General features: G+C 49.4%; 2 protein-coding genes across 3 annotated transcripts in view; both read right to left on the bottom strand.

Moving 5' to 3' along the window:
• Nucleotides 1–1062: 1062 nt before the first annotated feature.
• On the bottom strand, nt 1063–3376 carry LOC113992533 (alpha-1-acid glycoprotein 1-like). The gene is made up of 6 exons (XM_027729916.2): nt 3266–3376; nt 2469–2611; nt 2189–2256; nt 1805–1909; nt 1468–1568; nt 1063–1264 (listed from the first exon to the last, which is right to left on the bottom strand). Exons 1-6 carry the CDS (start codon nt 3374–3376, stop codon nt 1202–1204), a joined length of 591 nt encoding a protein of 196 aa, XP_027585717.1. The 3' UTR covers nt 1063–1201.
• Nucleotides 3377–5146: 1770 nt separating this feature from the next.
• COL27A1 (collagen type XXVII alpha 1 chain) overlaps nt 5147–16068 on the bottom strand; it is a 146191-nt gene continuing 135269 nt past the window's right edge. Inside the window, exons 48-61 of one of the 2 annotated variants that reach the window (XM_027729914.2) lie at nt 15841–15948; nt 14235–14342; nt 12507–12560; nt 11861–11923; nt 11412–11465; nt 10669–10704; nt 10233–10250; nt 9800–9835; nt 9451–9477; nt 9162–9227; nt 8608–8776; nt 8334–8443; nt 7426–7644; nt 5147–6878 (exon numbers count right to left, since the gene is read on the bottom strand). In XM_027729914.2, coding sequence (XP_027585715.2) covers nt 6732–6878; nt 7426–7644; nt 8334–8443; nt 8608–8776; nt 9162–9227; nt 9451–9477; nt 9800–9835; nt 10233–10250; nt 10669–10704; nt 11412–11465; nt 11861–11923; nt 12507–12560; nt 14235–14342; nt 15841–15948 — 1215 coding nt within the window. In that variant the 3' untranslated portion in view covers nt 5147–6731. Of the gene's footprint in view, nt 6879–7425; nt 7645–8333; nt 8444–8607; nt 8777–9161; nt 9228–9450; nt 9478–9799; nt 9836–10232; nt 10251–10668; nt 10705–11411; nt 11466–11860; nt 11924–12505; nt 12561–14178; nt 14343–15840; nt 15949–16068 lie in introns of those variants that run through there. The other variant, XM_039387537.1, reaches the window with a different exon arrangement.

Genomic DNA, 16068 nt, shown 5'->3' with positions numbered 1-16068 from the left:
GGCTCCCGAGCCCCGGACAGACGGACACACTCGCTCGGCTCTTGCAGCCCTGCTGGGAGGGGACGGGATGTGCCCGGGACTGCCGGCTCCGCACCGGTGATGCAACCAGCACCTTTTAGGCGCCGGTGCTCGCCCTGGCCCTCTGGCTGCAGCCGGGGATAGGTGTGGGCTGTTGGTGATGGGGGCGATGCAGTCCCTGCATTTAAAACTTAAATGTGCCCTAAGTTTGCCCATTTTCCCCCTCACAAGTGGCCGCTGTAGTTGCCCCTAGCTCTGGTAACGAGGTACGGTGCAGCTCCCCCCATCCCAGCCAAAGCCCAGGGCGGCTTTGAACAGAAGGGAACATGTTTTTGCTGTCCTTGCCAAAGCCAGCCATAAAAATAGGACTGGTGGGTCCCAGGAGCTCACCCCATCCTGCTAGATTGATCTGTAGCAGCTCCCTGATTTCCCCTCCCTGTCCCGCTGCTGTCCCTGTGCTGCTGGTCAGGGCAGGACCTGCTTCTCTGGCATTATTTCTGCTTACCTTTTCCCCTCTGGTAGCAAAGCCTCCCTGAATCCCTTGGTCTGGCCCTGGGTGATGGTTTTTCCCATTGTCTCCCCTTCTCCATGCTCGGAGACACTCAGGGAAGGTGCAATGTCACCTTTTGTCACCCCACCCCACTGTAACCCCTGTGGAAGGCCCTGGTGCAAATGAAGCCTTGTGGGATTTGGCTTGAAAATTGAGGGTGGGATGTTCAGGTGCGAAAAGTGTCGTGGTGGAGGAGATTTGAGGGGGTTGACTGGTTTGTGTGTCTTCCCATGGGGTTGGGGCTGATGGGTTGTTGCTCACATCCCAACATCCTGAGGCTGGGATCCCCTGCCACCACAGAGCTGGTGTGAGGGATGAGCATCTCTGTGCCTGCTGCCACATCTGGCCCTGTCTGGGTTTTGTCTGGGGCTTTTCACACCTCTTGGCAGGTTTGGAGATGCAGCACCATTGGCAGGGTGTGCAGGAGGGGGTCCTGCACATGGTGCCAGAGAGGATGGAGCAGGAGCAGCTGGTGATTGTAACACAGGGGTTTATTTTGGGTCCAGATGAGAACAGTGAAACTGGGTGTTTAATCCATGAGATAAAAACAAAGCCTGGATAGGAGCTCCTGAGGCTGCACTGAGCCTGGCTCTAGGAGGATGAGAATGGAGCAGCTGAACTGGTCCATGGGGGTTACTCCAGCTGTGGATCTGCGTCACCTTCACCTGTTTTCTCCCCAGAAGGGGGACAGGAATCCTACAGGAGAGGGGAGAGTGGCTGTCAGTGCCCCTCTGCCCCAAAACCACAAGGAATGACTGGGTTGGATGCTTAGGGAGGAGGGGAGATGCACAGAGGGGAAGTTGCAGTGGGGAACAACACTTACACCTCACCCAGAACCCCATCCCAACTGGAGGCAGAAGCTGGCCTGGGGCTCGCCCACCCTGGGGAGGGGTTGGTACCTTTATGGAAGTGTAGTACGTGTCCTCCTCAGTGAGGCCCAGACAGTGCAGGTGGGCTTTGAACTCTTCCATGTGCTCCTTGCTCACATTGTGTGTCCGTGCTGTCAGAGGAATGGAGAAGGGGGGGAACAAAAGGGAGTTTTAGGGGTGCTTTGCTCCTGGGTGATCCCCATAGTGCAGATGTGGAACCCGCTGCCTGCCTGCCCCCATCTTTCCCCTTTCTGTATCAGAGGAAAAGGGGCTTTTTGCCCTGCCTGTGAGGGTTGGGGGTGCCTGTGCCCCTTGATTTGTCCCTGGACAAGGCTTTGCCCCACATATCCAGGCAGCATCCACTCACCTGAGAGGCTCAGACTTGGGGAGTCAATGTTGATGTGGTTCAGGATTAGCAGGTCCTTGTTGCTTTGGATCAGTGTGGCCATGGAAACCACCTGGTTATCATCAACTGGAAGGCATGGAGAGAGTGGGATCACCCCGTGCTGGGGCTCACCCTGGGCAGAGCTGGCAGGGGCTGCTCATCCCCTTTTATCCTTGAGACTCATCCCAGTGGGGACCAGCCTGGTCCCACAGCGCTGCTGTACCCATGGTGTGGGGTGGAAGAAATTTTTCCCTCCACCTCCAGACACAATTTTAGGTGTAAAAGGGCTTGTGGTGCCCAGTTCTGGGGGGCAGAAGCAGGAGACTCCCAGGTGCATCCCCTCCCCATGCTCTGACCGGGCCTCACCGTGCACCAGGGTGGAGTTCTCCTGCAAGACCTGGACCTTGCTGTTCCTCCCCACACACGTCTCGTTCCTGTGGGGCAGAGAGGTCAGATGGAGCAAATGTCCCTGTCAAGCCCGAAGGACTTGGAACTTGAGTGGGACTGCAGAGCTTAAATAAAGGTGGCACAGCTGCTCTCCAGTCCCAAATTTGAAAGGGTGCCTCAGCCCAGAGGATGGCACCAGCAGGTAGAAGTGCCCCTGGGGTTGGGGGAGCTTGATGAGGGGGTGAATGCCTGTCCTTACAGTCTTATGAATTCGGTGACGTTGAGCTCGTCCTCACGGCTGCCAGGGGAGAAGGAAAAAGCTGAGAATTTCGCTGCTCTTAACTCTGGCAGGTAAGGGGGGTACCTGGTGGCACCGACGATGTAGAACCATTGTCCCAGGAGCTGCAGAGGGGAGGGAAGTGGGGAAGGTTGGGGCAGCCACACCAGCTTCACCCACGGGCACTACATCAGTGAAAGCAGATGCTATGTCCTGCCATCCCCCTGCCACGAGGACCCCTGGTAGGTGACCACCCTGGGGCAGGATCCAGGCTGAGTGAGGGGTTTTATCTCCTGAGTTCTGTCCCCTCTCTGCCAAAGTGCTGCTGCAGCTCCCAGGATGGCTGGTTCTTTCTGTGGTGGTGTCCCTCCTGCTCAATGCCCAGTTCTCATTGCTTTCCTCCCATTAAACACTCCCAAGGGACTAAATACTGTTTGTGCAGTGAAGGGTTTGTGGATGGAGACTTGTGACCTAGGTCACCACCACCTGAAGGACTTAAAACAGAGTGACAAGCCACTGGGATGGTGGTGCCCAGCCTGGCTGGCACGAGGAGATGGAAGCAGGAGCCTCCAAAAGTGCCTGCTCATGGGATTATGGGTGCAGAGCTGCAAGGCTTCACCCCTTCCCTGTGCCCTGGTACAGCTGTCTGGATTTTTTTTTTTTTAAGAAAAGCAGCATGGATAGCCAGCCAGATAAGCATAGAGCTGATGAGTCTATAACCTCTTCCTGGACCTGTAAGGGCTAGGAATGCTGACAGGAAAGGAGAGGGCAGGGCTTACCCTGGGGATGGTGGTGTTGTCGAAGGTGATCGGGATGAGTGGGGCGCAGCTGGGGGGCTCGGTGGCGAGGGCCAGGGGCAGCCCCAGGAGGAGGGTGATGGTGGCCAGCATGTCCTGGCCAGCTGAGAGGATGCTCCTGCTCTGCCAGGCTGTTGATCAGCTCTGTCCCTTATATACAGCTGCCAGCAACGCTGGACATTCCCAGCACCAACGTGCCTGTTCTGCTGCTGGGCTGTTTGCTCAGGCATGAAGCAATAGCAGGTGGAGGAAATTCAACTTACAAAATCTTGGATTTCTCCAACAGAAAAAGATGAGAAAACCCCACCAACATAACGTTTCACCAATGCAGGCTTTTTTTTCCTCAAAAACTGCAACTGGTTTTGTGGGTGTGGAGCTCCAGGTGTGCTTAGAGACCTTGAGGGCACTGAGGGGACCTGGGTGTGGCTTCCCTCCAGAGGGCAAATAAACCTCTGCAGAGCTTGATAGGGGGTGGTTGTTCACCCCCAGGCTTCAGTTCACACTGGCCTTGCTCCCTGCCGGGGCACGGGGCTGGCACAGGGGTTCACATGTGCTCTTGGGGGGCAGATACTGGGGGGGATTCCGTGGGGAACGGGGCCTTGGGTATGAGGCAGGAGACCCACCAGTGCAGTGGGCTCAGGCTTTTAACGAACTACATAAATTACAACTTCTTCAAATGCAGAATCTCCTCATTTAACAGCGCCTTAGAGCTCCTGTAATGTTGGCTTTGTATTTAAGTGTGGTGAATGATTTATTAGATGTGTTTGCTTTAGCCCTGACCGCAGTGCGGTTCAGGACCGGCAGCTCGTGTGAGGGACAGCCCCAGCCCAGATGGGTTTTAGTGCCAAAGCTGACCTGGTGCCATCACCCAGCACCTCATCGTGCCCTGGGGTGTCTCAGCACTGCTGGGAAAGGGCAGAGCAGCGGGTGAGCAAACACAGCTCAGCCCCTTCCCGCTGCTCCTGTCGCAACCGGGACCAGCCAAGGCAGCGTCTGTGGTGCAGCATAACTGGGTTTTTTCCCCGGCCTTACAATTTCCCTTACAGTTTGTTTCCCTTACAGTTTGTGTCCCTTACAGTTTGTTTCCCTTACAGTTTGTTTCCCTTACAGTTTGTTTCCCTTACAGTTTGTTGTCTCCCTTTTTCCCTCTCCTCCTTTTCCCCTCCGGTTTTTCCCCCCTTTTTTTGTCCCCTCTTTTTTTTTTTTTTCTTTCCCTCTTGCTCTGGGCACTGTGTCAGGGTGGGGACATGGATGAGGCATGGGGTGATGGGGTGATGCACAACAGTGGGGAACCATCAGGATCCCAACCTCGTTGTGCATTTAGCATCATGCTGAGGGTTGGGCAGGTTGTGGAAGGCTTTGGGATGTGGGTTTGGGGGAACCTAGACTGTCACACCAATGTTGTCACCCCTGGGAAATGGGGGGGGGGGGGATTTCTGCACCTCTTGCCCGCTTAGTTTCCTACAAAGAAAAAAAAAAAAACCAAACCAAAAAACATTTTCCAGTCCAGTTTTCATTGCCTCAGTTTTAAATATTTATTTAAAGTCCAAAAAAAAAAAAAAAAAAAGAAAAAGAAAAGGGAAAAAAGCTTTAATGAGAACAAATGGTAACTGCAGCCTCAGGAAAACACATAAAACCAATGGCAAGGGATGAGAGATGGAGAGACCTGCAGTGTGGTGGGTGTGCAGGGAGGCAGTGAGTGATGGGTGATGGTGATTTTGGCCTGGGGGTGAGGTATTTCTGGCAGGGGGTTGCGTGGAGGGCGAGGTATTTGGGACAGATCCTGTTAACCTTTTCTGATGGTTGCTGGAAATCAACCAGCAGGCAGTAGTTAAAAAAAAAAAAAAAAAAAGAATACACGAAGAGAGACTCACAGATAATTTTTTTTTTCCTCAAAAAAAATAAATTCCATAGTCCATATGAGACATGAAAACTCCAAACAGGCGCTGAAGAGTTTCTGATACAGTACAGCTCTGATTACATCAATATTATTCCTTATATAGAATTAAAGATTACCATAATTATCCTCTTTAAAAAAAAAAAAATCCTCCAAATTTACATATAGAGACTAAATTTCTACAAAACTTAACAAAACAAAACCCCTCCAAGCTCGGCTGGGTTCTGAAACAAGGTACCATCAAGTCAGTCTTGACAGGGGGGCCGAGGGAAGGGTTGCAGAGCTGGGTTTAAATATGAGCTTAGCCCAGGGAGTCGCAGCTGGCATGGACATGGGGCCAGTGCAGCTACAGCCCAACTAGTTACACGACAACTGACTCAAAAATAGCTCTCTGAGGCTCAACACTTCCAGATGAGCTGTGTCCCTCACTCCCCTCCCAAAGCCGTGAAGTGCTGATGAACGAAAAAAAAAATAAAAAAGCAAATTTGCTTGTAAAATATCCTGTAGGTGATTTTGGATGCAGTGGGAGTTGTCACATGTGAATGACATCCACGGCCACTAAAGGATCCCTTTTAAGGTGATTTGTTTCTCTGATTTAGCTGTGGACTGTAAGCTCCTCTCTTCCCAGAGAGAGGTGATCCTATGGGGCTTTTTGTTTTTGGGTCTGTGGCAAGACACTGTAGCACCTTCACAACCTTAAATAGTTTAAAGTCATATATATATAAAATAACACACTTTTTTAAGAGCACCAGAGATTTCACAGTGAGAGGTAGAAACAAATCAGACGAGCCCATTCCCTCTCTCTATTTTAGCACCAATCTCTTCCCCTCTCCTCCTTCCAGTCCCCACTCTTGGCTTCAAGGACTCCCCCTACCCCAACACCACACATGAGAGGGGATGCTGATCAAACTCATGGAAGGAGGAGGAACTTAGCTTTTTTTTTTTTTTCCTTTTTCTTTTTGCTTTAAATAATATAATATATATATTTTGTTTCTTCTAATATTGCACATCAAAATGCTTCCTGTACACAGAGCAGCCCAGATTCAACTTGCAGCTCCGCCTGGGAGACCTGATGCAGCACGTGGCCGTCCAGAAGGTGACAAGCTCTGAGAGGGAAGCTCTATTTTTTTTTTTTTAATTATTTTTCTCAATTGAAAGAACATTTGGTAACTCAGGAACCAGACAAAATGGGTGGTGGTGGTGGTGGTGGTGAGGGAGAAACAACAACAAAAAAACCCCCCACACGCTCCAACTCGCTTGAGGTTTCTCTCAATGTTTTCTTTGGTCATGGGAAAAGCTTTGTGTGTGGAACCGCAACATCCAGTCCCCTGATCCCTTTTCACTGGTCACGTCCTTGTTCTTCCTCCTTTCAACACCCGGCTGAGTTCAGCAGATCATGGGTTCTTTGAGACCTTGAGCCAAAGGCTTAGAGCAAGAGTTGACCCAAAAGATACAGCCCAGCTGCCCTTGCTGCAGAGAGGTGGGAGAGCCTGTATAAGGACAGGCCAACCGTGGGGTCGGAGCCTCGGAGCCCGGTTTCCATAGCTTGGTTCAAAGGAAGCAGACGGGGCCGACCTCGAGGTGATATTGCTTTCCTGGCTCGGAGGGGGGGAGGTTGTAGATGTTGACAATTGGCAGCTGCTGAGGGTCCTGTGTCCGAAACGAAAAGAGAGTCCGATGCCAGCGTCCATCCTTGATCTGTGCAGGGAGGGGGGACAGAGAAAAAGGTGATGAGCTGGGGGGTGAATCCTGCTGGACAGGAATGTGTTTCATGACACAAAGGACTGTCCTTCGGGCTGAACAGGTCTGGGGTGGGGTTTAGAGAGCATTTTGGGGAATCCTTTACCAGGTTGATGAAAATACAATTTGGATGGTACCACCAACACAAACTCCTAGTTCAGTGAGCCCAGATGCAGCCCTGTGGCTCTCAACTCTGCATGGCATCAGGCAAGAGCCACGTCCACCACCCACGGGCGGCCATTCTCCTTCTGCCATTTAACTGCTGCTACATCTCACATATAACTTTGGAATTTAGTTTTTTGCTTCCTGTCTGAAGGCCATCTACTTCACAGGAGCTGCTACTGCATCCCGGACTGGAAAATTAGTGGTGAACAGGTAAACTTGACCCTTCTCCCCTTTTTCTGTAGAATGAGCAGCACAGGTGTAACTCGAGCCTTGTTGCGAGCCCTGAGTGGGCTCAGCCTGGCATTTCTCTCCACCTCTTCCCTCTTCAGGAGCAACATACCTTGCAATCATCAGCTGCCACTTCTGGCCTGAGCTGCCCCCCTGCCTCAAACATCTGCCCGTTCCAGGCCTTGAAGCGCACGGCTTTGTCCGAGGGTTTCTCGGAGGAGCCTTCCCGCCAGACGGAGGTGTTCAGGCAGTGGATGGTGATGTGCTGCACCACCTCGGAGCTCAGCAGGCGCAGGAAGTTCATCTGGACTCTACCGATGTCAAAATCCAGCTGTGAAGGTGACAGAGAGGTCAGGGGTGCCCTGCAGAGGGGCTGGGGGGGAGCTGGATCTGGCACGAGTATGGGCGTAAGGGCCAGATGCCAAACCAGTTTGGAAAGTTTTCGTGGGGACACAGCTGGTCCTTTAGTTTGCAGAATAAAACTGGAAGGTCCTTAAGTAGAAGGAAAACAATGTAAAGTTTGACTTCAATACACAGTTCTGCAAAGCAGCAGGTGAAAATGAACCCAGATATTGATATTTCTATTTTTGGTGCAGGTGCTTCCTCAAGAAAACCCTGTAGCACTAACTTCACTGGAAACTTGTATGTTTAAGCTGACCTCACTTTTTCAGGTGGCAGAAAGCAAAATGCAAGAGTGACCTGAACATAAATTAATTCAACAAAGGATTTGGGAGCAGCGTGTTTGCAAAATTACTGGTCTTGTGAAGGTTATGGGTTCATTAAACATCACTGGAACTTATAGTTCTGTCTTGACAGAAGTCAATAAGAGTTTTGGGTGTATTTTTTTTAACACATCAGAGCAGTTCTCAATGTTACAGCTGCACTAACTCTGCCTTGAGGAGAAACCTGTGTGCTGTGTCATTGTGGTCACCATCTGGTGTCCCAGGACAACACACCCTTGCATAAATATTTGGCAATAGCAGGATGGGAAATACCACTCTGGGGTTGAGCTGTGCCTACCTTGGAGACGGTGATGGGGCTGAGACACGTCTGCCCACCGTTGGTGAAGTTGCAGGTGACCTGGATGGTGTCTGAGGAACAGCCAAGATTTGGGTCAATCCAGTAGGTACCTGAAGAAATGGTTTGGGGATTAACAAGGACACTTAACCTTTTCTGTGAATGAGAGAAGGGAAGTTTTGGGTTCTCTGTGACTGGTCCCAGGGAAGGAGACCGGTTTGGGCCATATGAAACAGCCTGTGGAGGACACAGCCTTTGCACACTCAGGGCTCCCTACCATCGTTCATCTTCTGTTCACAGTTCATGAGGTCCCGGCAGATTCGTGCAGGGTTTTCCTTGGTTCCCAGGGGTCTTTTGATGCTCTGAATGAGGTTGCTGAGGTAGTGTAGAGTCTTAAAGATCTCCCCTCCATGGTCCAGCATGAGAAGGTCTGGATGTTGGTAACCCTGGAGAGAAAAGGAAAAAAGGGGTGCCTTGGGGACACCAGGTGCTGTAACTACAAGGGTTTCTGCATCATCTGTGGGGAAATCAGTGGGTCAAAGACAGGCTGTGCTGGCTAGGATCCTGCTGTCCCAAGTAGGACATCATTAAAGCGCTGGCAAAGTCACGATGGCAAAGTCATGAGGTCTGAAACTTCACAAATGAGTGATGCAACAGAACCATATCCTTTAAACTGGAACCTCTGCATACATAAACTCCAAATATTCCACAGGAACATTAATAAATCAGAGCTTTGTGTGTATAAACTCTGAACACACAGACAACACCGTTGTGACCATTCCCAGCCTCCAGCTCCAGCAAAGACCAGGGAGTTTAAAAATTCACTCTTACCTCTGTCTTGAGCGCGGTGTTCGAGTCGATCAGTGTCTGGAAAGCTGTCCCAAAGCCATCTTGTTGCTAGTGGGGGGGTGTGAAAAAGATGGTAACTGAGATTGCCAGAAGCTGAACATGCCCTGATGCAAACAGTTGCTTCTCAATCTAAGACTGCAACTCAAGCATTGCCCTGCCAACACAGCAGTTTCTGCTGGACCTGAGTGTGTGCCTTCAGGGTCTCAGCAGCACCTGGGCTCTACAGGACTTATTGTCATCATTAACAAACACACAGAAAATGGCAACTTACAAACGAGGCTGGAATTCCTGGCGGTCCCTGGAAATCAAAAGGAAAAAGGGGCATCAGCCAGAAAGCTGGGCAGTCACTATTGCACAGATATTCAGTCATGGCCTTTTGAAATCCTCGTTTCCCTGGAGCCCCTCAATGCAGAGGAGTGAGAGAGGCAACAATGCTGTCTCTATAAAACACTTGGAGTAAAGCACAAGGAACACTAGTCCATTCACACACACAGTTTTGCATACGAGGAATGGGGCTAAGCTATAATTTCCAGTGAGTGAACAGTCCCTCTGGAGAATATCATGGCAATAATTTTAGCTTGTTTCAATAATGTCTTTGAACTCTTTCCACATATACATACCGGAGGGCCAGGATGTCCTCGTGGGCCTGGAGGACCCTAAAGACAGAGTGGCATCAGTTAGTGAAATATCTCCAGTTTGTATTTCCATTCCTGTTGTCATCAGCAGGAATCTGTTCCCAGCTGAAATCCTCTGGATTTTTGACACCTCACAGCAGCTTCTCCCTCAAACCCTTCAAGAGAAAGGAGTTGGCTCCATTTTGTCCATATTCCAGCTGTGGGTGCATTTGCCTTCTTCTGGCCCATTCCTATGGCATCCCTTGCTCCCAGCCCTTCCAGCTCTTCAACTGTCATTAATTCCTTATCCCCAGGTACTTGTCATGTTCCCTGTGTGCACAATAACCCACCCTGCAGCTTTACATTTGATAAACTGTAAAAGCAACTGTTTTATTTAAATGCAAGATATCAGTCATAAAAAGTGATGTCGAATACTTACCCTTGGACCTTGCAGACCCTGCAGAAAAATAAAAAAGAAGAAAAAGAGGCAGAAGCTGTCAGAAGATGCTCATTACTAACCCCAAATCTCCCTGTACACCCGTGTGTTGTTCCCAAGGTGCCTGTGCAAGGGCTGGGTGCTGCACTGGAGGGACAGGGGGTCTGCCAACAGCAGAGAGGTTATTGCAGAGGATGGTGATGGCCCTGGCACCAGTGAACGCTCACTCTGGGTGGAGGTCCCTGCCATCACAGTGTCCTCTGCTGTGCCCATGTAGGTAGGAAATGTGAGCAGGGAGAACCAGAGGCTCCCTCATGGGAGCCTGATGCCACCACCCTGAGCCCAAGCCCGGGTGGGTGCAGCAGAGCCTGGTGTGACTCTTGGTTGCTCAAAGGGAGGGACCCTCTTAGGGACATCCAGGGGTGGGACCAGCACTTACCATTTCCCCACGGCTGCCTTTGTCTCCCTTGGGCCCCTGTAAAGCACATGAGGTGTCTGTCAGTGACTGTTCACAAGCTGCACTGCTGAGTGTTGCTCCCCAGAAGCTCCTTGCAAGGACCCAAGTGCATCTCTGACACATCAGCTCAGGTTGTTATATTGGCTCCTCCATCCCGAGGCACAAAAGCACCATTACTGGATGTTTGGGCAATGCCCAAATTCATCTTGCTGGTTTTCCCCTCTGCCAGTAGCAGGCTCTGGACTGAACTCTGAGTAGTGTCATGTTCGTGTTTTTATGAAAGCACTGACCTGACCCTTAGTCTGTGTTCAGTGCTTTTGGCATTTTGGGGCAGGCAGGGATGTTCAACACTTCCTAGAATCAAATGTTTGCCAGTTTATTACACTTATCAGTTTGGTTTGTGTTTTTTTGACCCCTCAGGCCAAGCTCTTTGGGAAGTCTGGCAGCTTGCTTTTGAAAATCTGCAATAACACTTTTGCCTCTGAGGCAATCTACAGAAAACCTTGCACTTAGGCTGAGTTGCTCCTCACTTTTAAGCTAATAATCTTCTTGCAACCATCTATGCAGCCAGAGACTAAGCCTGCACTTTTCTGAAGCTGCTGATCTTAAAACCCCTTTTGTTTTCCTCATTTAATGGGATTTACTTATGCTGGCCTCAAACATCTTGGATCTCACGCACTGTGCTCCTCTGAAAAAGACAGGCAGAAAAAAGCACAGACACTTACTGGGCTTCCCGTGGGACCCTGAATGCCAAGTGGACCAATAATTCCTTCTTTTCCCTAGAAAAGAAAAGATATGTGTGAATCATCACATGGGAACTGATGGTCACTTTTAGCAGGGCAGACTCAGTGAAGACACTGAGCCTCTTTGCTACACGATGGTGGTATTTGCTGTAGCTGGAATAAAAAGCTGTTTCAAAGTGCAAGTCCAAAGAGACAAGCCCTCGCAGTATGGTTGCCACAACCCATGTTAAACCTCGGAAATTCCAGAAATAGAAAGGTTTCAGTGTAGCTGGAGTGGTCTGTGCACCATGACTGCCCAAGCCCCGTGCAGATGTGGTCACCTACAGCTGTGAGCAGTGCACTGTGCTCCTCACAGCACCCTGGAGCCTCAGAAACAGGGGTGGGGGAAGGAAGAAAATCCTCCCAAACCAACAAACTGGAAAACCACTCACCATGAGACCCGGTGGCCCACGTGGTCCCTGAATGCCTTTGAACCCAAGGTCTCCTGGGGGGCCCTGCAAGCAAAAATGAGATCCACTAAATAACCAGACCTTGTGTTTATGCCCTTGTTTACAGCTCTGCTGCAAGGATAAGGTGCTGCCTCCTATATGGGAATAGGGAGGTCCACGTTTTTAAAAATTCTTTTCCCACTCCTGTTTTGCAAGACCTTTACTTTCTACTGTAAAAAGACAGTTCCCTCTTTGCCAGGAAAATTATATAATGATAAAATGGGTCTAAACTTCAAATCAAGGCCCTCAGTGTTAGGGATGCACGTCGGTGTTTCAGGTGCAGGCTGATGACAGATGCTGGAAATACAAAGGTCTGAAAGATGTTCAGGTGGGAAAAACAGCCATGGAGTCTCTAGGACAGCCCTTTCCCCCTCTAACAGCTGCCCATTTTAACAGGAATAAATTCCTGCATGTATTTACACACACTCATTTAACAAATAAAGATGCATAAACTAAAGAAAGTTGGGATCATGATTCAATTTCCACAGTTTCTGCAGAGCAGATAACAAAGTCTTTGCAACAAGTACTGTGTTGTCTGTCCCCAGTAAAGAAGGACCAGAAAACCAGCTGATCACAAACAGCCTCTTACCTTTGGCCCAAACAATCCTGCAATCCCTGGAAATCCTGCCTCTCCGAAGTCCCCCTGCAAGTAACAGCCAAGACAAATACAAGGACAAAGCACAACAGTAAGTTCACACTGATGGCTGGTCACTTAGAGAGCCACCAAGAGTTCAGCTGCTTCAAAGAGAAATCCAAGACCACCCTTCAGTCTAAGCAAGAGTGAGGAGGAGGAAGCATGAAAGAAATCTGTTGGAGGAACTACACAAACAGCAATCTAGAAGCAACTCCAGAAGATCTCACAGACCTGTAGATCACTTAGATCTCACAGACTAAACCTTTTTGCCCCCAGACAGGAGGCATACATGCACTATTTCTAGCAGATGCTTCTCTGGTTTGGCTCACAATCAGTAGAAGCAGGATGGAGAGCATCTGCTCTGAGATTGACCTTGAAAGTTCATGCTGAAAAAAAATAGCCTCAAAGCCCCTTAAAACAAGGTCTTCTTTTATTTCTAGTACCAACTGAACTGACCTTTTAAAGGATAATTTCAAACTATGCTCATTCAAGCTGTTAAAAAAGTGTGTGTTCCTACAATATAACCTCCCACTCAAACCCAGGAAAACCATGCATGTCCCCTAATTCTTTTCCTATTTAACTCTGCAGGGATTTTTGCTCAATTTTGTAAGAAAAATAATAATAAAATATTTGGAAGGCCATCAAGCTTGAATCAGCACATAGCTTGCACTCTGAGAATAAAAAACCCACCCTGGGTAGCATGTCCTTATGTAAACACCCTCCTTTCACCATGTTTGAGATGTTTGTCCTTTGATATTTCCGAGCTTCTCAGATGTCAAAATGCAAAATGATTCAATGTTAATAAAAAAAAAAAAAGGGGGGGTCAGAAACCTTCACCAGATGATTCATCTCCAGTCTCAGGAACATCAGAGATGGAAAAAGCTTGTTTGGCCTCTCGGCAGGACTGTGTGACCCGTGGTGGATTGTGCTTTACAGGGTGTTTTACAATGACTTGTTCAGCCCAGCTGTAAATGACCCAAGCAATGGGGTTTCCACCACCTCTGTTACAAAGCTGTTCCAGAGTCAGTTTAGAAATCTCACTGTTAGGAAGTTTTTCCTGCCACAACAGTGAGAAACTGCTTGGCAAGGAAGGGCTCGGTTGGACTCGGTGGAGCGTAAGAAACTTTCCAAGGATACAAATTGATTTAACTGCCCATTTATGGATCCTGGAAAGCAAAACTGCTACTAAGGGAGGACCAAGGTCTTCCCTGCATTAGGAGAATCAACCAAGCCCTCTTTTTAGAGGGATTTCAGGCAAAAGCAAAAGAAATCAGAAGGATTTAAAGACAATGGAGTCATCTCAGCCAAGGGGACCTGGTCATTGTCCCTGCAGCGAAGCAGCAGTGGCAATACAGGGCAAATAAACGTGTCACTTGTGGATATCTGAGACAAAATGGCCTCATTATGGTGGTGTTGGCTACTATCTTTCAGCTTGAATACTGCCATCACAGGGTGTTAGGTAAAATATAAAACCAAAGTATTTTAGTTGAGGTAGTTGGGGGTTCACCTTGTGCCTTGTTTTACATTAGTCCTAATCTCTCTCCTATAACCACGCACAAGCTGGATATGGGGTCCCCTAAAGACCCTCCCAGGGTTCACCCTGCTGTCCCAGCCTGTGGATCCGCACCCTCTCCTGCAGGAGACAGCCTGGAGTCAGGTGTGATCAGCTCCATCACCACTAACCGGCTGTCCTTTGGGTCCTGGGTCGCCGGGGCTCCCTGGAAGGCCCGTTCCTCCCGGTGATCCTCTCTTCCCTGTTTGGCCAGTCTGTCCAGGCAATCCTCTTTCACCCTAAAAATAACAGATTTTCCTGTTATTCCAAGGGGCAAGAGCTAAATATAACAACACTCAGCCAAAATAGCCATAGATGGAAAGCTGGAAGGGATGGCTCAGTGGGATAAGAAATGTGGTCGCGTCAGGGGATGCCCCAGGTCTGCTAAGGTGGGTTGTTCAGGATGCACAGGATGAGAGCAGGGTGGGCCTGGCCATGTCCCCTCCTGGGTTCCCCACAGAGCAGGAGCTTCAGCAGAGCTGTCCTGCCTGCGTGGGCTGAGGAGAGAATGGGAATGAGTTGTCTTCTCTTTGCACTTTGTACATTCTTTGTCCTGCCCTGCAGCTTGCCATAATCTCTTCCCCCCAGCAGGCTGGCAACTGATGATTAACCCATGGAAAATGCTGAAGACATGCCAAGACTTCAGCTGGAGAACTTCAATCCAGAGGCTGAAAAGCCAACATTTTCCCCCGCACTAATTCCACAACTTCAGTCCAGAGAGGGGCTTCTGTGACCCAGCACCACACTTTGCTCCCCTCCTCTTCCCCTTGCCAAGTGCCAGGAGCAACAAGAGGTGCAGCAGGTGAGAGGCTGGGGTGGCTGAACAGCTGGAAAAGGGGCAATTTTCCCTGGAGGCAGGATGTGAGTCTGTGACAAGGACACGAGGGTCTGTCAGTCACCTCTGGTCACAGCCTGTTGTTCTGCCCAAGGCAGCTGGAGGGCAGCAAGTGACAGTTTAAGGGTGATGTGCTGTGGAGCCCTAATTTAAATCAGATCCCAGAGCCTCTCCAAACCCAGCTGGAGTCTTCCTATTTACAGAGTCTCTCTACAAAAGGCTGAATTGCTGTGGGTCTAATTTAGGTCTTGTGGCCAGTCTGGATCAGGGCAAGGACCAGGAATAAACCCCGAGGTCACTGAAGCAGCTTGGCCCTGCTTCCACCCAGCGTGATGTCCAAGTCCATACTGGTTCCAGTCATTATATATTATATTTTATATATTATATTTTATATTTTATATATTATATATTAATTATATATTATATATTTACCCACTAAATATATGTTAAAACCCAAGCAGCACAAATTTCCCTTCAGCAGTTCAGGCCTTGTAGAGCAGCTAGAGGAAACTCGAATTTCCCATGGAGTTGTCCATCCTGGACATTCTACAGGTGGGCTGTAGCAGTTCCTCTGCAAACTCTCCATTTTTTTTTCAAGCCAGAATTCTAATGAAAAAAGATGGAAGTTTGTAGTGTGGGTATGTGTGTCTGGAGGTTCCTGAGCTCGGTGACCTTTGACAAGGGAGGAAAGGTTTCTGGGACATTCAGCTGCTGTGACCACCATGAAAATGGATGGATGGATGGATGGATGGATAAAGAGAGAAGCCTACAGAGCCTCTAGCTAAGTGAAAGATGGCAGCAGGAATTGAGACTATATTAGACCTTGGAGATTCCCACCTCTAGAGACATCAGGCTACAGACTGGATTACTCACAGCAATATCTTTGGGAGTCAGAAACTCACCTTGAATCCTGGTGGTCCCTGTGCCCCGGGGAGGCCTGGCACACCTGGGTTCCCTCTCTTGCCTGACATCCCAGTCACACCTTCTTCCCCATCATCCCCCTGCTCTCCCTAGAAAAGAAACCCAGAAGAGGTTATGAAACAACATGTTCTTTCCCCCTCTGCACAGCTTCTGCCCTCAGCAGGCACCATCCATCTGGGCAGGGGTGGATTAGCAGATGTGGACAGATT

Source organism: Pipra filicauda, unplaced genomic scaffold (assembly GCF_003945595.2).
Source record: "Pipra filicauda isolate LSUMZ 115617 unplaced genomic scaffold, ASM394559v2 scaffold121_size3267253_pilon, whole genome shotgun sequence".
In the NCBI taxonomy this organism is placed as follows: Eukaryota; Metazoa; Chordata; class Aves; order Passeriformes; family Pipridae; genus Pipra; species Pipra filicauda.
This window is presented reverse-complemented; position numbering and strand designations above follow the sequence as displayed.

Coding starts and splice junctions, on each gene's coding strand:
- LOC113992533 (XM_027729916.2), bottom strand. CDS start 3,376: ATGCTGGCCACCATCACCCTCCTCCTGGGGCTGCCCCTGGCCCTCGCC. Junction 2,612..3,265: donor ACAACACCACCATCCCCAGG/GTAAGCCCTGCC, acceptor TCCCCTCTGCAG/CTCCTGGGACAATGGTTCTA. Junction 1,265..1,467: donor CGTACTACACTTCCATAAAG/GTACCAACCCCT, acceptor CCTCTCCTGTAG/GATTCCTGTCCCCCTTCTGG.